The following is a 20,910-nucleotide window of genomic DNA, read 5'->3' as shown; positions in this document are numbered from 1 at the left end:
AGGGTATTATTGTTACATTTGTGTGGGTATCAGCACATATAGGAAGTAAAGAAAATTAAATGGCAGAAAAGACTGATAAGGAGGCCCCAAAAATAGAACCATTGATATAGTGATCAACTTAAGTAAGACAGAAATTAAATGTATAATTAAACGAAGACTGAAGAAAAGATGACAAAAGCAATGGGAAGAGGAGAGGAAAGGAAGATGTATTCAAAGGAAAGTCAGAGAAATGAGGAAAGCAGAAAGGAAAAGAAGAGAGAGGAAACAGTTATGTCAAGGCTTAGATTTGGACATATTGGGTTAAACAACACACCATTCAAAATAGGAAAACATGTTTTAGGTAGATGTAAATATTGTTGACAAGAAGAATCAGTAGAACATGTAGTAAGATATATGAAGAGGAAAGAAGGAACTTGGTTAGAAACCTCACTAAATTTGGCCTGGGGGACATTCTACAGAATAATTTAAAAAAAAGAGTGTAATCAATGTTTATTGAAATATGTAATAACATGACTAATTAGGAGGATTCAATAATTATTAATTAATATTTTACCTATACATAGATATGTATAAATAAGCCATTTTGATATACATTTTTCCATTCCGACACACTCTCCTCACCAGTTGGTGGCGGTAATGCGCACTGAAAGGATGTTGGCCAACCACCAACAAACCCACGAAGAAGTCCTGTTGCGCGACATGCCGCAAATCGTAACGCACTGCTTACTGAGCAATACATGATATTTTGTTGTTCTTAAAAGAGAAACTGTCCCATCAGGCGTTCACCAAGTGAGTCCAAACAGTGTCCGACTTTCGATTTCACAACAGTTTCGATTTGTAATGCTCTTTATAGTTGACACACACGTTTAATTTTTATTTATTTTTTAAGGAAGATCCGCTCACTGATCGTGTTTTCCTGTGTGACACAAGGAACTTCTCTAACCACATTCTGTTGTAGAAGAAGAGGGTTTGTCCAGTGATCCTGTTTCTAAGCCCCCCCGCTCCCAAAAACGATGCTGGTCACCGTTTTCTGTGCGCCGAGGGATCGCCCAGAAACCACGTTTGCCCTCGACGTGTCCCCGGAGCTGGAGCTGAGGGACTTTGTAGCACTTTGTGAACTGGAGTCGGGGATCCCAGCTGGGGAAATCCAGGCAAGAGCCGCACTGGACGTAGCCGCGGAGCTAACGCGGCTAGCGGCTAACGTGGCTAGCATGAATCGTACTGTTGCTGATTTGACGTCTGAGCTGTTGCGAAACACGACTTAACAACAAACATATTTTTAGACGCGGGTTTCGCTCGTTTAACGGCGCGTTTTAGGTCGACATTAGCCACCAGAGTAGGAACGCGGCGTTAAACATTTAAAACTAGTTGTTTGTGAACAAATGAAGTGTTCCGGCGAAGTTAACTGTGGCTAAATGTGTGTCTGATCGGCTTATAGAGTGAAAATGTAAACTGTTAGCTTAGAAAAAGGCTGTTCTAGCTCGGCCCAAGACATCTAACAGCTTTATCACTACTATTAATGTATAAATCTCTGATTGTTTTTATCTATGCCACAGCACAATTACTGGGGTGTTACTTATTCAGATAAAAGCTATAGAGTACATGCAAATGGAGCAAAGCTAAACGTCAAAATCTTTACAATGTAATGGGAATTTAAAAAATATATAGATTTTAGAAAATTATTGCAAAGACCAATCACTGGCTTTTCTAACGTGTAAACTGTAAAAACAAATCAAAGACGCAGCAATCAATTGGCCAGAGGTTTGGGATTAGGGTTGGGCAATATATTGAGATAAAAAAAAAAGAGAGATATAAGACTATATAGTTTGTATCAAGATGATCTATGTTGTGTTGTAATTATGCTTTTGTGCGTTCCAGCAGGTTATGTTTTAGCTGTTTCTCATATTTATCTACAGCTGTTTGTTAGAAAATTGTGCCTGTGAGACATTAAGGATAAAGCTTTGAGTCAGAGATGCCTTTTTGTAATTAATGAAAAGCGAAAACGTATCGAGACAAATGTCGTATATCGGAATTTAGCCTAAACATATCAAGATAGTATTTTTGGTCCATATCGCTCAGCCCTACTTGGGATCAGACTTCTTTTATTTTTTTCCTTGGTCAGATCTGATCAGTGATCAGCATTTATTTTGTTCATAAATGTATCAAAATTAAGAAATCCTACAATTTTCAAGTCATTCAACTACTTTAATGCTCATTTAAGTTGAGTAACAATCAGAAAAAAGATCAGGGCATAATGCATAATTCTGTCACGTTTGAATTAATGGATGCTACTTTAAGCAACCTTCTGCTTCTGATTTATAGTTATAGTGATTTATGCGTTGTAACCCTCAAGAGGAAATAAATCGCTCTCGTTAAAAGACAGAAACGTCTGTATCCACCAAGAAAGGCCTGATTGGTGGATCTCTATGTTGTATGTCATGTTTTGATTTAGGAAAACCTAAATAAAATCAATTAACAAATAAAGGTATGGTCGTTTGGTCTAATTCAGTATTATCAACTAATTTGGTATGATGGGAAAAGAGGAAAGCAGTCTTTCCAGATTTCTCAAAAAACTTTGTCAGCCCCTTGTCCAGAGGATCCCCGTACTTCAGTTCTCTGGATTTGTTTTTGTTTTTTTACTGCACTTGCGTAATCTGACACCAGATAGTCATGTATGATGGGTGAACTGTATGGTGAACTCTATTATTCTGTCACTATTTTATTCAGTTTAGACAAGATTTTTACAGCTTTTAGCAAAGATTCAGCTCCAATCTATAACAGCAAGTGTTTTACTCAAAATCTTAGATTCGCAGATCGTCCCTGAGCTTTTCCAAACGTACATGATAAAGGATTTGTTAGTTTGCATCAGATGTGTTGCCACTACACTTAGGCCGTGGTCAGGATCTGACCATGGTAAGACAACTTTGAGTAAAAATCACAGTATTTCTTAAAAGTTTTGAATAAAAAGGTTTTAGATTCAATTCCACTTATTTAGATTAGAAACTCAACAATTACTGCTGCAAAAAAAAAAAAAACTAACATTGAGTGTTTCACTTCTAACAACGTACAAATTCTCTTCAGATTGTCAGGTAGAATGACTGACTTAATGAATAAGTTATTAAATAAGAAATAAATAAGAAAATGCTTCTTATACCCACAAAGAATTAAAAAAAAATTCTGTAAAAGCCACGAGAGATGTTGATCAAGACCACTGAAATAATCACAAAATCCAGTTCGTATAGCTGCACAGTTTACCTAATCGCAATTGTCGGCGCAGTTCAATATGTGCAGAGTCCCATTTAGATGCAATATTTGGTTGACTATAATATTTCAAGTACCCGCATTCAAACTCAAAGATGCTCGTAATCCGTTTTTGTCAGTCGAATGGAAGTCTGCCGTGTTTTATCTCCATGCTTAGTGGCCAAAAGGCTAACGCTCAGGGAGGAATCCCTGTGACGACTGACAAAAATCTAATTACCCATTATGCAAAATCACAGATGACCGCATCATATTAGCTCTGTCGTCATCAGGGTGTATTCCGTAAAAGCTGTTTCCTAGTATTTTTAACTCGTTTTACTTTTCACATAGTGATTTCTGCATGCCTGGACTAGTGTGTAATCCCCTCAAACATGCTGATTGAATATTCTGAACCATTTTTCCGTTCAGATCACGTATGTAGAACAACCCCTGAAAGACCCCACCCGTGCCTTGGGGACTTACGGTGTCAAAGATGGAGATGTGGTGGTTCTTAGACAAGCTGATAGACGGCCTCCACAAACCCAACCGGCCTTTCCAGGTACATACCTGCTGAAATTCCTTCCAGCTGTCTGGCTTATTCGTTTTTTTGTTTTTTTTTCTCTATCCTGGTAGAGCATGTTTGGTGCATGGAAGAGTGAAAAGTGCTGCTGCGTGGCAGTGAGAATGTCCCGGGTTTGAATCCCGGCTCTGTGTTTCTTTCTGCGTGTGTTTTCTCTTGCATGCGTGGGTTCTCTCCAGCTGCTTCAGCTTCCTCCCACCATTCAAAAAACATGATTTATTAGGTGGATTGGTCTCTCATAAGTGTCCTTGGGAATGAATGTGTGCGTGGTGGATTTTCCTGTGTCTCTGATGGACCCAGTGGCCACTGGAGATGGGCTGATATGGACAATGGATGGATGTTGGAAAAGGCTAACTTCTCTCCCTTTATCCTCACCAGGTCTGCCCCGTATTGACTTCAGATCCATCACAGTCCCCGGCACCTCGTCTTCAGCCAATCAACCTGCTGCCCCGCTGCCGCAGCCACAAGCTCCTCAGCCGCGCGCCGCACAGCCTTCCACTCCGACGGCCTTTCGCGGCCCCTCGCCGCAGGGCCTGGACAACCCCGCCTTACTACAACAGATGCTGTTATCGAATCCACACGAGCTTTCTCTGCTCAAGGAGAGAAACCCTCCGCTTGCTGAGGCCCTGCTGAGTGGAGATTTAGGTGAACGAAAAGAATATGTTTACGGCGCCTTGTGAGAGGCGACATTAGTGATGCAAATTTATAGGGGTTCTATGAAATAGACCAACACAAAGTAGACTATTATTGTGAAGATGGAAAATAATCAACAGATTTTAAGATTTATCACAAAACAAATGACATGTGAACCATTCATTTGTATCCAGTAGCCCAAAGTCAGTACGTGACAGTATCAGCTCTTGCTGCCGTTACAGCTGCAGATCATTAAAACCTGTTTCTACCAGCTTTGTACATCTGGAGACTGAATGTCTTTCCTATTCTTCTTTGCTGAGTAGCTCAAACTCAGATGTGATGAGTGACAGAGATCAACAGTAGTTTTTAAATTCTACCACAGAGTATCAATAGGATTTTAGCCTGTATTTTGCCTGGTCCATTCTAGCACACAAGCTTTGATCTAAAACATGTAATCATAGCTTTTCCGAGGACAAATACACTCATTTCAACAACATTTTACTTACCTTTAGTTCCCTTTTTGCAGTTTAGTTTATCCAATTAAATGTTATTTATATTGCAGCAATTCACAACAAGTCATCTCAAGGCACTTTACAAATTCAATCAAATCATACAGACAGATTGGTCAAAAAGTTTCCTAGCTAAGGAAACCCGGCAGATTACATCAAGTCTTGACAAGCAGCATTGACTCCTCCCGAAAGAGCGTAGAGCCACAGGAGAGAGTCGACTGCATTGTTGATGGCTTTGCAGCAATCCCCTATACTGAGCATGCATGAAGCGACAGTGGAGAGGAACACTCTTCTTTAACAGGGAGGAAAAACCTCCACCAGAACCAGTGTGAACGGCCATCTGCCTACCGACTGGGGATTAGAGAAGACCGAGCAGAGACACAATAAGCACAGAAGCACACATTGATCCAGGAATCTGTTCTACATTAGATGGTAATAGCGGATAGTCACAGCTAGTAGAACGCCAGACCAGGTGTACCTACCATGAATAGAACAAAGACAAAGAGAACATGAAGTTAAAACTTCAAATTACAACAAACAATACAAATTGGAGAGCAGTAGGAGAACTCAGCAGAGTGAGAAAAATAGATCTACGGTATCATTTATACCATTTTAAATGCTGACTTAAGTTAAACACCAGTGCTCTGTGTTTAACTTAATGCCGTACTTGTGGAAAACAAGCTATTCACTACTCAACTGGGCGAGGGCAGGAAGTACTGGTATGTGCACAAAAAGCTGGAAGTCATGGACCTCACTAGAGAAAATCAATACAAAGCCAATTAAATAAAACATATTCCAATTTGCTGTACTAAAATGTAGTGTTCGCTGTTTCTAAGGGGTGTCAGGCTGTAGGGGGTGAATACACAGGAAGCCACATTTTTTTCTTCCAGTTCACAATTACATCCTACTTTGTGTTGGTTTACACACACAAAATCTTATAATAAAAAAAAAAATCCCCTTTCTTTTTAATATTAGAGCGTTTCACCAAAGTGCTGCTGGAACAACAGCAGGATCGAGCCCGAAGAGAGCAAGAGAGAATCCGACTCCTGACCGCTGATCCGTTTGATTTGGAAGCTCAGGCCAAGATCGAGGAGGAAATCAGGTAGGAAAGCGTTTAAATCCAAACACCGTAACGGCAAGCCGAAGGCAGCTTACTGCACAGCGATGCACAACATACCCTCCTGCACCCACGACACAGCTTCAGTTTCTCTAATAATAACTGCATGTCGGGGTGCAAAGGTTTGAACCTCATTGACTCGCATGTTAAATCAGATTAAAAACCTGTTGCTACATGTAGTCCACAACTGTTGACGCTCTCTGTTTTTTTAACACTCTGTGAACCAGGCAGCACAACGTGGAGGAGAATATGACAATTGCAATGGAGGAGGCCCCAGAAAGCTTTGGACAGGTGGTTATGCTGTACATTAACTGCAGAGTCAATGGCCATCCTGTGAAAGCTTTTGTTGACTCAGGTAATGAACATAAAATCCTGATGCCCGATAAACGTTTCTACAAGTTTGTTGGTCAAGAAATGGAGGTTAAGGCCGAGCAGCGGTTTAGTCTCCAAACGTTCAAAAACATCCTGGCTTCAGTACCCAGAGATGAAGAGGGGGTGGGGGAAATCAGCTTTATTCAATATTTTGGTCAAGTTTATTTTATTTATGTTTGTCGTGCTGGCTCTCATATTTGAAGAAATGTAAAACACTGCATTAAGGCGGCAAAATCAAAGGTTAATCAAAGACTCTCTTATTGCGACCGTTAAAGCTGACATTCAGTGAATAAATGGAAAAAAGCAAAGTATGTTCGATATGTTTGTAGTGCTTTGGTTCTGACTCCTAAATTTCCCCCGTCAGTCCTGTTTTGTCCTCTTTTGCAAATCTTTTGGTTTGTTTGTTTCTCACATGAAGGAGCGCAGATGACCATCATGAGCCAGGCGTGTGCAGAGCGCTGTAACATCATGCGGCTGGTGGATCGGCGCTGGGCAGGGATCGCCAAAGGAGTGGGCACTCAGAAGATCATTGGCAGAGTTCATTTGGGTTCGTTTCAGGATGCTGCAGAGACACACACACAACTGGCCAATATGTTAAAGTGCCTCTCTGGCTTTTATAGCCAGAGGGTCACTGTCCACTCTTAAATTTACCAATCCTGGGTTGTTTTTTAGTAAGCAAGTACCACAGTCTTTTTTTGTGCTTGTAGAATCAAATTTTTTAAATCTTTACATGCAAAACTAGGCTAAAGGTAACTTATTTGCGTGTTGAATGTCCCGATATCGTCAGGCTCTCGATTGGTCATTTTCTTTCTGAAAATTTGTTTTTTTCCGTCCTCCTGCTTCCAGCTCAGGTCCAGATAGAAGGGGACTTCCTTCCTTGTTCTTTTTCCATATTGGAGGACCAGCCAATGGACATGCTGCTAGGCCTGGACATGCTGAAGAGACACCAGGTGTGCTATCCTCTCCCCTCGCCGCCATACCGTATTTTTCAGACTATAAGGTGCACTTAAAATATGAAAATTTTCTCAAAAATTTATGGTGCACTTTATATATCATTACTGTTGTGATTACTGACTCGATTTTATGTTGTACAATGTGCTAAAAAAATCTGTTAAAATGTGTAAGTAAGGTTGTGGTTAGCAAGGAAGCCGCTAGCTCAGTTGATATTCGGAGCATTGCGGTACTCTGTGTCACTACCTGATCGGACCCCGGAGCTGTCTACAAGACTGCCTGACTGTAATGTCTAAACTAGAAGTTCAGACATAAACGGAGTACGCGCTAGCAACAATAAAACAAGTAAGTTAATTCAATATAACATTGAAGTTTATTTTGGCCTTATGTCAGAAACAGGCCAGTGTTGTCCAACTACTCTGTCCTCCTGGCAGAGACGGATAGCTCTCCCTCTCAGGTAGTACGAGTGTACGCAGAGGGTCGTAGTGATATTACACACTTGGGAAGAACATTCAATGCACCTTATAATCCGGTGCGCCTTATGGTCCGAAAAATATGGTACTAAAAATATTCATGTGATATAATGCTTATGTTTTGAGCGTCTTGTTAAACTGAACGGTAATGGGGTGGAATAACTGAAAATGCACCTGATTGGTGTAAAGTAGCTGTGACAGAATCAAATAATTTTTTTTGTATGCTGAAAATCAACCAAAGTTTTTTTTACTTGTAGTTAACATTGATGATATTGTCTTTTATTAAGATGCACCTGTAGAAGGACATTTACAGATCATGAAGGAACACTTTTTCTCCCCTGTAGTGTTCAATCGACCTGAAGAAGAGCTTGCTCGTCATCGGCACCACGGGCACTGAGACGCGCTTCCTGTCCGAGGCGGAGCTGCCGGAGTGCGCCCGGCTGGCGTACGGCGCCGAAGGGCGCGAGGACGCTCGTCCTGAGGAGCTCGCTGACAGAGAACTGGCAGAGGCACTTCAGAGATCCATACAAGAAAGTGGTAAGAAAACTGTGTCCGTTTCCTATTTTCACAGATTTACTTTTTTTTTTGTAAGCTCTTGTTAGATTTACATTTGCATGTGCCACATAAAGCTTCTTACTCTCAAACCTCATTTACTCATCTGAACTCCAAGTCATGTGATCACTTCATGTCCCAGTTCCCCCGATAGTTTGAATGTGTTTTAGGAAAGAAGAGAGCAGAAACGCTGTCAAGTAAAAAACTAAATATCACTTTGAGCTGATTTTTTTTTCTGTATTCAAAACCAAACTTCTCTGGTTACAGAGAAACTGAAATTTTTAAACTGAAACCTAAGTCCCGTACCTCGTCATTGTCGAGGCCCCGTCAGCTGTGCTGCTCATGGTGGGTGTCATCCTCTCTGTATCGAGTCAAAGTTTGGAGGAAATCCCCTATAAAACGATGCCTGACTTTACAGCAGCGTTTTGTATTATGCAGAGACATCATGGTCGTCTAGTTTGTTTTCTGAGACGAAGCTCCGACGTGCGTCTGAGGAGATCGAGAAAACGGCGCTTGAAGCCGCCTACGTAGATTAACTGAAAAGGACATGCGTTTCAGAAAGAGACGTAGGAGGTTGTTTGACTGTATCAGATTAATTAATTGCAGAGCGAGCACAAACATCCTGTGACACGAATGCAAAAGCACAAAAAAATGTTTTCCATTAACAGAAACTCTGTGTTAACTGTTCTCTAACGGTGCATTTTGTTTGCACTCAGAAGTCTGAATTTCAAGACGAAACGAGTCGAGCATAGCCCTCCTGAAGTCAGATCTTTAAGCAGCTACAACTACAGCATGGCTGCCACATCTAGAACGTAATGAAAGCTTCAAGAATAACCTGTTTATCTGCTCTTCTCACCGTCTGTCTCTCATTTAACTTAAGAGGCTCACACAGTTCCTCCCGTGCTTCATTTGTTGCTTTAAGGCATGAAATGGAGAGAAATAATGTTCAGGATTCACCTTCCTGTCAGAAATGCTCAGAACAAATTAACGAACTTGGCTCCATTTAAAAAAAAAATAAATAAAAAAATGTATATATATTTCAACTTGCAATAAAGAAAACACATCGTATCAGATTTGCACTGATGATGCGAGCCAATGCTACAACAACTGGCCGACGACAACCAACAAAAGCCACAGTGCGACGTGTTAGATGCGGAAAGCGCTGCGTCAGCATTTCCAGGTATGAGTTGTGACGAGTTCAGCATTAATGGCCCCAAGATGTTCATAGACACAGAAAAAGTCAGCCGTAATTATATGATCTGTGTCAGTTTCTAAGTAAAATTACGAATATACAAGATAAAATATTGGTCATCAGACATAACAGCAATATTAATCGGTCCAAATTTTCATATCTGTGCATCCCTAAGTGAAATATATAATGGAGAACAGAATATGTCAGAGGGGTTCAGACAAAGTTTTACTGCATTAAAAACATTTAAAGTTTAAGTTTACTTGGGCAGTGCAGACGATACGTTTACATACATTTATCATGGGCATAAGTATATTCACTTTTTTTTTCTTAGTGATGCATTGGAATCCTTTTTTCATGGTGGACGAGACAATTTCACTTTTTAACTTTAGCTTTTAAATTTAACTTTTACAGACACTGAAACTGGACGCACAAATTTGAGTTTGCTGTAAATTTCCTGAGATTCTCTCAGACACGAAAATCTGAATTAAGGCTCAAATATACACTTAATCGCAACATTTTTTGTACCCCGATAGAGATTTAATTTAATCTTTTAGGCTTAGGAACGTGTTTCTTCTGACTGGAAGCAATATTAGGGTATTTATGAGTAACACAGCCAGAGTTTTAGCTTGAATTTTAGGGTGACGGTAAAGAGACCTTCCTGCCTAAAAGGCCTGGAGCTCGTGTGAAAGATAAATTGTTAAAAATACCAGTGAAAACATGCAAAAAAACATGTTAGCGATTATCATATTATTTGATAAACTACAAATAATGGTCAACTGTAGCTGAATGAAGTCCTTTGGTTGAAGATCATGGGGGGGAGGGATTGGATTTTCTTAATTCTCGGCTTTGGCTTTCAGTACCAAACATTAACGCCAAAACACACGCAGCGCTTTTTAGTAATATGGTGGCTTGGAGAAGCAACATGATTGCTTGTGATCTGATAAACGCTGTAGATCTCAAAACCTTCTGCAGTTCAGTTATGCTCAGCGCTGCTTTCAGCCGCTGTGTCTCTAGGAATCAGGCGTTCATCAAATGTGACCCTGATGTTAAGAGTTTGAAAATGTTCAGCTGACACGACCTCATTCAGGAGCCTCTGCAGTTGACCGTTGGGTTTATGAATGCCCCCGATTAGGAACCCGGCCCGGGCTCGAGTTGTTTTCAGATGCCGCTTTTCACATGTGATTCGTGTGAAAAGGCCGACAGTTTTGGTTTGGTTTGGTTTGGTTGCATGCTCTGTGTGTGACTGCTAACTTTCTCCGTCCCTTTGCATGATGTGTGTGGTGTGTGCCCCCTAACCCCTGAGCAGGACAGCACTGATGCATTTGGAGACAGCTGAAGAGGGCCCTACCAACCAGGTACTGCAAACTCACAAGACCATTGGCCAGAGCTAAGTCCATTGCTGTTGAATCATTTAGTTGTTTTTGTTTGTTTTATTTTGCTGTTATTTTGCTGCTGGATGGTTGTCGTACCATTTTTTTTTTATGTTATTTGTGTATTAAACCTGAGTTTACAACATTAAACGTATTAAAAGTAGCATCATTGATGAATAAAACGCTCACAAGCTTCCAGTTGACTAATTCCCAGCTTTGTTTTCTCTAACAATAGACACTGCAGATGGACAAACTACCTCACCGCAGCCCCCGCCATTTACATTACCAAGACCCTTAGACCAAAATGCCATACCCTCCTCTTCCTCCCAAAGCCCTCAGTCACAGAGCCCGGGCCTGGATCGCTCCCAGTCTGCGCCGGCCACCGTGCAGCGGGCCCCGGCGTCTGGCCCCCCGGAGCTTTCTCAGTCTTTATCCCCAGAAAAGGATGCTTCTCCGCCTCACGGCGTCCATCCTCACCCTCTGCCTCTCCGCAGCAAACCCGACGCGTCCCCCGTTGCCAGTCCTCCGTCGGACATGTTCCCTCCGTGCAATCCGCCGGCCGACATCTCCACTGGGTCTCAGGACCCCAGCGGCGAGGCGCCACCGGGAGCCGCAGAGGGGGTCGCTGAACCCGACGAGGCGGAGAGCGCCTCCATGCAAACCACGCCACAGGAGTGTTTGCCCGACCCCCCCATGGATCAGGAGGCGACCGAATGTGACGCAGCGGGCAGCGGCGAGGCCAAGGCGGTGGAAATGGAGGCTCCCTCCGCCTCGGCCGAGCGGGAGCAGCCCGACGGCGACCGCTGCTCCAGCTCTGACAGCATCCCCTCTCTGGCGGCCGCGCTGAAGGAGCTCCACGAGCTGCTGGTGCAATCGCAGAACCGCAGCGTCTCCTGCTCCCCGTCCCATCCGCACGGGCCAGACTCGGACAAAGCGTCGCCTGAGCCAAGCACCCCGACGCCGGAAAATACCCTGCCTGCTGCTTCTACTGCCAACGCAGCTGGCGCAGGAACGAGCGATGCCAAAGCCAACTTCGCTGCTGCGTCCGATGAGGAAACATCTCAGCGTCCTGCGCTCGACCTCCCTGCTCAGGTGGAGCGTCTGCACGGCGACGCGGCAGCAACGGGGGAAGGGCTGGGGCCGCGGCGGCGCCCGGACAGCTCGGAGGATGGAGCCGGACAGGACGGAGAAGAGGCCCGTGCTGGCGAGGTTCCTGAGCCGGAGGTTTCTCCCGTTCCCGCTGCGGTCCCGGAGTTCAGGGAGCCGCCAGAGGGGCAGCACGGAAGAGGGGTCGCAGACGGACAAGCCTCTGGCGCGGACACCCCAGACGGCGTCCAGACCGAGCGAGCCTTCCTCAGCCCCGCGTCAGCGACTCTTAGCCCGCCGGAGGAGGTTTCCAGCACCTCGTCCTCCTCTGCTCCTCTTCTCACTCAGGCCCCGCCGCCGTCGTCGTCGTCCCCGGCCCCTCCCCGTCCCGTCATGGAAGCGTTCCCAGCCGAGCACATCCAGAGGATCCAGGCAGCGGGTTTTTCTGCCACGGAGGCCGTGGAGGCACTCGAGCAAGCCCACGGGGTCGTGGAGATAGCTCTGCTGGCCCTCCTGGCTCGCAGCATCACTGTGCCCACCTAGACTCACGAACGGCCTGCGAGTGCCCAGCCTCCCGACTCAGCATCTGTCTTACTTCTACCTTGGTTACAGATCCAGAAGTCTCGGCCTCCTGTTTAAAAGGGAGCTCATAAAAAGTCACAGGGAAACGCTTTACGCTGTCTCTCGGTTTGTCGAGAAGAGAATCTGAGAGGAAATACGACCGGCAATGCGTTTTTTTGGTTATTACAGATACGTGAGGTGTGTTTGCATGCAGATGTTTCGGGTAGCCCACCCATTTAATTGGTTTTTAGCAATTTGGCATCATAGATTTTTTTTTTTTTATATATATATTATTTTGTCTGGTTGTGTTGCCCAACATTGACTGGTCAATCCATGCAAATAGTCCAGTTGATTTTTTTTAAACCATCACATGTCAAAAGTTTCTCTTTCATCTGAAACCGCTGCGGAAACATCCTAATTTGTCGGCCAACGACGTCCGTGCTACTTTTTCTGGTTTGGAGCTCATATCAGAGCGCAATGACGACAGGGCCGCACATCGGGAACATAAGCGGCTCGTTTTCAAAGTCACCGATGTTTTCCCACATAAACTTGGAAACCCTTAAATTGAGACGCCACCATCAGTAAAGCGGCGCTCGTATTTAAGGTTGACAGCAGGTGGCGTTTTATGATTCAGCATGTCTCTTACAGAAGGTATCTTGTACTGTTTGTATGACTCTCTGCCATCCGAAATCTTTGCAACGTGTAGATTACAGAACCCGTCTGTAGCTTTCGTTCTGAAACTTTTCATTTTGTGTCAAATCCTCATAGTGTCTTTTTACTTGAAATCGTCCCGTCTTTCGTTTCGAGCCTGGCCATCATGCCAGTGCTTCATATATCCAGGATTTTCATGGCTTTATTTGGGTCATACCTACTATGTTCAGGCAGATTTCATTATTTACTTTTATCTTGTATGAAATTTTAAACTGCAAATAAAATTAAATCAGTATTTGTATAAGCTGTGTGTGTTTTTAATTTTTTTTTAACTCGTCACTTTCTGTAGCTACTGCACCATGATCTGACAATGAATATTGAGTAAATTTATCGCAGCAATAATCTTAGACACATTCACTACACTGTGAGCTATATCAAGTGTTTATTTCTGATGGCTGAATGTTGTAGCTCACTGCAGATGAAAACCCAATATTGTGTTTCTCAGTGAAGAATATTACAGGTTAGCCAGAAATTATAACCCTGGCAGATTTAGATTAAAGGTAATATTTCAATTTTATCAACATGTTTCTTTTTCCTTTTAAGCAATAATACTGTTTTGATGAGTCCTGGCTGTGTGCCGATAGTTTGTAGAGGAAGCTAAAAAAATTAGGGTTATTGCAAAGAGGTAAAATTAATTGGATAAAGTTAAGTCCAGTTACCAGTGGAGACACGCAAAACACCTGTCAGCAATCTTAAAGGTTTGCTTTAATTCCACTAAATGCATTTCAATTGAATATTAAAATTGAAATACATTTTTGCCATCCCAGTGTTTTTTTAATGGGAAATAATGTTTTTTTTTTTTTAGTTACAATTGGGTTTTAAATTGGGTTTGGCTGCAATAAAACAGATTTTAAGTATGTAAATGTTGGTTATCTGAGACATTTACTGGAGGGTCAGGCCCAAAAGGCCAATGATAAAGAATCTTTGTGTTCAGTGATGTATCCAACCATATTCATGGAGGTTTGGTGGAAGAAGAAAGTGCACAAGCAATTCGGATAACTGCAACCACGAGAAGATTGTGAAGAAAAGCCCATTTAATCGTCTCCAGCAAGAAGATGAGAGACGGCAGATCGTATTAAAGCAACCTGGGCTTCATTTACAACTCCGCAGAATCACAGGTTGATCACCTCCATACACCGATCGTCTGAAAGGTCATACGTACTATGTTCAGGCAGATTTGATCATTTATCTTGTATGAAATTTTAAATTGCAAATGCAATTAAACCAGTATTTAAATAATGTGTCAAAACCAGTCAAATATTGTAACTTCAAGGTCGGCTTTCTATCACCTGAGGAACATTTCCAGGATTAAAGGATTAATGTCTCAGCAGGATCTGGTCTATGCCTTTATTTTTAGTAGAATTGATTACTGCAATGGTGTTTTCACAGGTCTGTCTAAAAAGTGGATCAGACAGCTGCAGCTGATCCAGAACGCTGCTGCACGCGTCCTCACTAAGACTAAAAAAGTAGAGCACATAACCCCAGTTCTAAAGTCACAGTATGAGCAGCTCTTCCACCTAAACTTCCTGTTTGCGGTAAGGCGTATTGCGTCACTTCCTGTTGTTGCTGTGTGAACGACGGAGCTTTGCTCCAGGCTCTCTCGCTTTTTATCTTTAAACCTCTTTGCTGTAACATTTGTTTCCAAACATAAGCACTTTTAAAACATTGTCTGTGGCTGCTCATCACGTTTGGGAACTCCTCGTGTTTCACACGGTTTGTTCTTTGGCGTGATAATAGGGCGCTAGCCTAGCTTTAGCCTAGCGTTAGCCTAGCGCTAGCCAAGCCTTAGCCTCATAATGGCTTCTCCGGCTCTGACTAAGTCTCCTATCTGCTGCTCTCTGTGTCAGATGTTCAGCTATTCCTCTGCCTCCTTTAGTGATGATGGTACATGTAATAAATGTAGTGTTTTTGTAGCTTTGGAGGCGAGGGTGTCAGAATTGGAGACCCGGCTCCGTGCTGTTGAAAAACCAGCTGATAGCCGCTCTTTTGCTAGCGCGGAGCCGCATAGAGTAACTTCACGTAGCGAACCTAAAGCAGTAGCACCCGAGCAGCCTGGTAACCAGGCTGGCTGGGTGACAGTTCGTAGGAAGCATAGCTCTAGATTACAGACCCCAGATCACCACCAACCCATCTGCGTTTCTAATAAATTTTCCCCTCTGAGCGACAATCTCGCCGAGGAGCCGACCTTAATTATTGGCAGCTCCATAATGAGAAATGTGGCACTAAAGAAACCAGGGACCATAGTTAAATGCCTACCAGGGGCCAGAACAGGCGACATAGAATCCTACCTAAAACTACTGGCTAAGGATAAGCGCAAATACCGCAAAATTGTTATTCACGCTGGCGGTAATGACACCCGGTCACGCCGATCAGAGGTCACCAAAGTTGGTGTTGCTTCGGTTTGTGAGTTTGCTAAAACAATGTCGGACTCTGTAATTTTCTCTGGTCCCCTGCCTGATCTGACCAGTGATGACATGTTTAGCCGCATGTCATCATTCAACCGCTGGTTGTCTAGGTGGTGTCCAGAAAACGACGTGGGCTACATTGATAACTGGAGAACTTTCTGGGGAAAACCTGGTCTGATCCGGAGAGACGGCATCCATCCTACTTTGGAGGGTGCTGCTCTTCTTTCTAGGAATCTGGCCGGATTTATTAGTTCTCCTAAATGCTGACAACCCAGGGTCCAGACCAGGAAGCAGAGCCGTAGTTTAACACACCTCTCTGCAGCTTCTGTACTGTTACCCACCCATTACCCTATTGAGACGGTGTCTTTCCCACGGCCAAAACTTAACAGATCAAAAACTGATCTAAAAGGAACAAATCATAAAAACCTAATAAAAATCAATATGGTTCACCTTGAACCTAAAAATAAAATAATAAAATGTGGTCTATTAAATATAAGGTCTCTCCCTCCAAAGACTTTGTTAGTTAATGAATTGATTTCTGATAATCAGATTGATTTGTTTTGTCTCACAGAAACCTGGCTACAAGAGGACTACGTTAGTATAAATGAGTCAACCCCCTCCAGTTATTCAAATTTCCACATTCCCAGATCTGTGGGAAGAGGAGGAGGAGTGGCAACTATCTTTCAGTCTGATTTATTAATTAGTCCCAGGCCAACTAATAATTACAGTTCTTTTGAACATTTAACCCTCAGTTTCCCTCATCCAAACTGCAAAGCAATAAAACCTCTTCTGTTTGTTGTTTTGTATCGTCCACCAGGCCCTTACACTCAGTTTTTGGATGAGTTGTCAGATTTCTTATCTGATTTGGTGTTAAATACTGATAAGGTTATTATAGTGGGTGATTTTAACATCCATGTTGACACTGAATGTGATAACCTTAGTGTAGCCTTTAAAACTATCCTAGATTCAATTGGTTTTGCTCAAAATGTGCATGAACCGACGCACTCTTGGCTCCATACTTTAGACCTTGTTCTGACATATGGCATTGATTGTGAAGAATTAACAGTATTCTCTCACAACCCTGTCCTGTCTGATCATTTTTTAATAACATTTGAGTTTAATCTAACTGAATTCTCCACCCCCAAAAGAGGGTTCCATTATAGTAGATTTTTATCGGATAATGCTGTATCAAAACTTAAAGAGTCTGTCCCCTTTTTAATATCCTCAGTATTGCAGAAATGCCCTGTAGATGGCAGCATTGCTGTTTCTTCCCATTCACAAATCGATACCTTTGCTAACAATGTGACTTCCTCATTGCGTTCTGCATTAGACAATGTAGCTCCCTTGAAAAAGAAGGTGATTATTCACAGGAAGCTGGCTCCTTGGTTTAATTCAGAGCTGCGTTCCTTGAAGCACAATGTTAGGAAATTGGAGAGAAAATGGCGCTCTACACACCAAGAGGAATCCTACTTAATCTGGAGGGACAGACTATTGTTGTATAACAAGACCCTCCGCAGAGTTAGAGCAGCATATTTTTCATCATTAATTGAAGAGAATAAAAATAATCCTAGATTTCTCTTTAGTACAGTTGCCAAACTTACCCAGAGCCACAGCTCTGTTGATCCATCCATTCCCTTAGCTCTTAGTAGTAATGATTTTATGGGATTCTTCATAAATAAAATTGATGCCATTAAAAATAAAATAATTGGCATCCTCCCAAACATGATTACCTCGTCCTCAGTAAGTGAGGCAGCATTGGAGGAATCTTTAGAATCTGTGCAGTGTTTGAACTGTTTAGAAGCAGTAGAGCTTTCTGAGCTATCTAAAATTTTAGCTTCATCTAAACCTTCTACCTGTATGTTAGACCCAATCCCAACCAAGTTGTTTAAGGACATATTCCCTTTGATCAGTGGCACTATTTTAGACATGATTAATCTATCCTTAGTAAATGGATATGTACCACAGGTTTTGAAAGTAGCTGTTATTAAACCTTTACTTAAGAAACCTTCTCTTGATCAAGATGAGTTAGTAAATTACAGACCTATATCTAATCTTCTTTTCTTATCTAAAATTCTTGAGAAAGTAGTTGCTAATCAACTTTGTGAACATTTACAAAGTAATGACCTACTTGAGGAGTTTCAGTCAGGCTTCAGAGCTCATCATAGCACTGAAACAGCTCTGGTGAAGGTCACTAATGATATTCTCATGGCCTCAGATAATGGACTTGTGTCTATACTTGTCCTGTTAGATCTCAGTGCTGCGTTTGATACAGTTGATCACAATATTCTCCTACAAAGACTTGAACATACTGTAGGGATTAAGGGGAAAGCATTAGGCTGGTTTAAATCTTATCTGTCAGACAGATTCCAATTTGTTCATGTTAATAATAAATCTTCCTCAAACTGTGGAGTACCACAGGGTTCAGTCCTTGGACCAATTCTCTTTACTATATATATGCTTCCGATAGGCAAAATTATCAGACAGCATGGGATTAATTTCCACTGTTATGCTGATGATACTCAGCTATATTTATCTATAAATCCTGATGAATCCAATCAATTACTTCGACTGCAGTCATGTCTTGATGACATCAAAAGCTGGATGACTTTAAATTTCCTGCATCTAAATTCTGACAAGACCGAAGTTTTAATCTTTGGGCCAGAGTCCTCAAAAAATAAACTTCTTAACCAATCACTTAATCTGGGTGGCATTAATCTGGCCTCTGGTAATAAAGTAAAAAATCTTGGTGTTATTTTTGACCAAGACATGTCATTTAAATCCCATATTAAACAGGTTTCCAGAGTTTCCTTTTTTCACCTCCGGAATATCGCCAAAATTAGAAACATTCTGTCCAGGAGTGATGCTGAAAAACTGGTCCATGCATTTGTTACTTCAAGGCTGGACTATTGTAATTCTTTACTATCAGGAAGTCCACAAAATGCAGTTCAAAGCCTTCAGCTGATCCAAAATGCTGCAGCAAGAGTTCTGATGAAAATCAACAAGAGGGATCATATTTCTCCAATTTTAGCTTCCCTTCATTGGCTTCCTGTTAAATCAAGAATAGAATTTAAAATTCTTCTTCTAACGTATAAAGCCCTTAATAATCAAGCTCCATCATATATCAGAGCTCTGATTACTCCGTATGTTCCTAACAGAGCACTTCGCTCTCAGACCGCAGGTCTGCTGGTGGTTCCTAGAGTCTCTAAAAGTAGAATGGGAGGCAGATCCTTTAGCTATCAGGCTCCTCTTCTGTGGAACCAACTCCCAGTTTTGGTCCGTGAGGCAGACACCCTGTCTACTTTTAAGACTAGGCTTAAAACTTTTCTTTTTGACAAAAATTATAACTAGTGACTCATGTTACTCTCAGCTACCTTTATAGTTTTACTGCTATAGGCTTAGGCTACTGGAGTATATCAGGATCTAATTTTCTCACTATATTGAGTTCTACTGTTCTTCAATTATGCATTATGTGTTGTCATTTCTGCTTTAACTTTCTGTTCTCTCTCTTTTCTCTTCATAGTAGGTACACCTGGTCTGGCGTTCTGTTAACTGTGACATCATCCAGAGAAGACGGCTCACCCGCTACTACCATCTAATGTAGAACAGATTACTAGATCAATGTGTGCTTCTGTGCTTTTTTGTTTCTCTTGTTGTGTCTCTGCTCTGTCTTCTGTAACCCCAGTCGGTCGAGGCAGATGACCGTTCATACTGAGCCCGGTTCTGCCGGAGGTTTTTTTTCCCGTTAATGGGTGGTTTTTCTTCCCACTGTCGCTTCATGCTTGCTCAGTATGGGGGATTGCAGCAAAGCCATGTACAATGCAGATGACTCTTCCTGTGGCTCTACGGTTCCCCAGGAGTGAATGCTGCTTGTCGGGACTTTGATGCAATCAACTGGTTTCCTTATATAGGACATTTTTGACCAATCTGTATAATCTGACCCAATCTGTATAATATGATTGAACTTGACTTTGTAAAGTGCCTTGAGATGACATGTTTCATGATTTGGCGCTATATAAATAAAATTGAATTGAATTGAATTAAAGTCCTTACACTGACTCCCTGTATCTCAGAGAATAGACTTTAAAATACTTTTGTTAGTCTATAAATCCCTGAATGGCTTAGAACCTAAATACATCACAGACCTGTTATCAGTGCAACCCTCCAGACCACTCAGGTCTTCTGGCTCCAGACTATTCTGAATACCTAGAACCAGAACCAAACAAGGAGAAGCAGCATTTAGTTCCTATGCTCCACTTATCTGGAACAAACTCCCAGAAACCTGTAAAAGTGCTGAAAGCCTGAGTTGCTTTAAATCAAGATTAAAAACAGATTTGTTTAGGATTGCCTTTGACTGTTCTAGTTAAACTGTTTTACTGAAACATCATTAGTTCAACTTTGTAACCCAACTGTTTTTAAAATCATTAATGTTTGCTTTTAGTTTCCATTTTCCTATGTTTTATTTTGTTAAAATTTTCTACATTTTATTCCAACTTGCTTTTATTCTGTTTTAATCGTGTAAAATGCTTTGCATTGTCTTCGTACTGAAATATGCTATACAAATAAAATTGACTTGCCTCATCAGCAATTTTTAATACATTGAATTAATTTATTTATTTATTGCAAAAATGATACTTAATTGACATTGTATCTGTTGGGAGATCTCTATCCCTTCTTTTCATGAACCATTTAAATCAAACTAATTTGTAAAGGGTGTTAACAATTTTGGGTTTGGCTGTAAGAGGAAAGTTTGGTGGAAGAAGAATGTGAAGAAAATTTCACTTAATTTTCTAGCAGGACTAGGAGTAATGTCAGGAAGAAGATGAGAGACACCAGACCATGTTAAAGCAACCTGGGCTTCCTTAACAACTCCACAGAACGACGGGTTGATCACCTCCACAAACCGATCCAATGAAGCAGATTTATTTTGGTGAGACTAAGAATACCAAGGTTTTGGAAGCCGAGATAAAAAAAAAAGCAAAAGAAAAAGTTAGTTGAAATAATGAGTACAGTTACCCGCAAGCCACCAGGTCAGTTTATATTTCCTTAAAGGCATACTATGCAACATTTTTCAGTTAATTAATGTGTTCCATACCGTTTTGGATGATTAAATGAGTCATTTCAGGTCGAACAAAGGTTTTCTCGGCAGCCCTGGGGGTCTGTG

General features: G+C 41.8%; 1 protein-coding gene across 5 annotated transcripts; it reads left to right on the top strand.

Moving 5' to 3' along the window:
* The first annotated feature begins 675 nt into the window (after positions 1-675).
* On the top strand, positions 676-13,588 carry ddi2 (DNA-damage inducible protein 2). 5 transcript variants are annotated; one of them, XM_021321899.2, is made up of 10 exons: positions 676-789; positions 959-1,151; positions 3,667-3,796; positions 4,196-4,462; positions 5,935-6,061; positions 6,304-6,431; positions 6,867-6,995; positions 7,295-7,398; positions 8,217-8,409; positions 11,222-13,588. In XM_021321899.2, the coding sequence occupies exons 2-10, from the start codon at positions 1,014-1,016 to the stop codon at positions 12,613-12,615; spliced, it is 2,610 nt and encodes an 869-aa protein (XP_021177574.2). In that variant the 5' UTR covers positions 676-789; positions 959-1,013; the 3' UTR covers positions 12,616-13,588. The 5 variants fall into 5 exon arrangements, with proteins under 5 accessions (XP_021177574.2, XP_021177572.2, XP_021177571.2 ...); XM_021321897.2 differs by having other exon boundaries at positions 698-789; positions 890-1,151; XM_021321898.2 differs by having other exon boundaries at positions 711-789; positions 931-1,151.
* Positions 13,589-20,910: the final 7,322 nt, after the last annotated feature.

Source organism: Fundulus heteroclitus, chromosome 20 (genome assembly GCF_011125445.2).
Source record: "Fundulus heteroclitus isolate FHET01 chromosome 20, MU-UCD_Fhet_4.1, whole genome shotgun sequence".
NCBI classification, from domain to species: Eukaryota; Metazoa; Chordata; class Actinopteri; order Cyprinodontiformes; family Fundulidae; genus Fundulus; species Fundulus heteroclitus.
Note: the sequence above shows the minus strand (reverse complement) of the source record. Positions and strands in the feature narration are given on the sequence as shown.

What these genes read in the sequence shown, in the direction of transcription:
- ddi2 (XM_021321899.2), top strand. Translation starts at nt 1,014, where the DNA reads ATGCTGGTCACCGTTTTCTGTGCGCCGAGGGATCGCCCAGAAACCACG. An exon ending in CCTGCTGAGTGGAGATTTAG is followed by an intron (nt 4,463 to 5,934) that starts GTGAACGAAAAG and finishes TTTTAATATTAG; the next exon opens with AGCGTTTCACCAAAGTGCTG. An exon ending in CATTGGCAGAGTTCATTTGG is followed by an intron (nt 6,996 to 7,294) that starts GTTCGTTTCAGG and finishes TCCTGCTTCCAG; the next exon opens with CTCAGGTCCAGATAGAAGGG.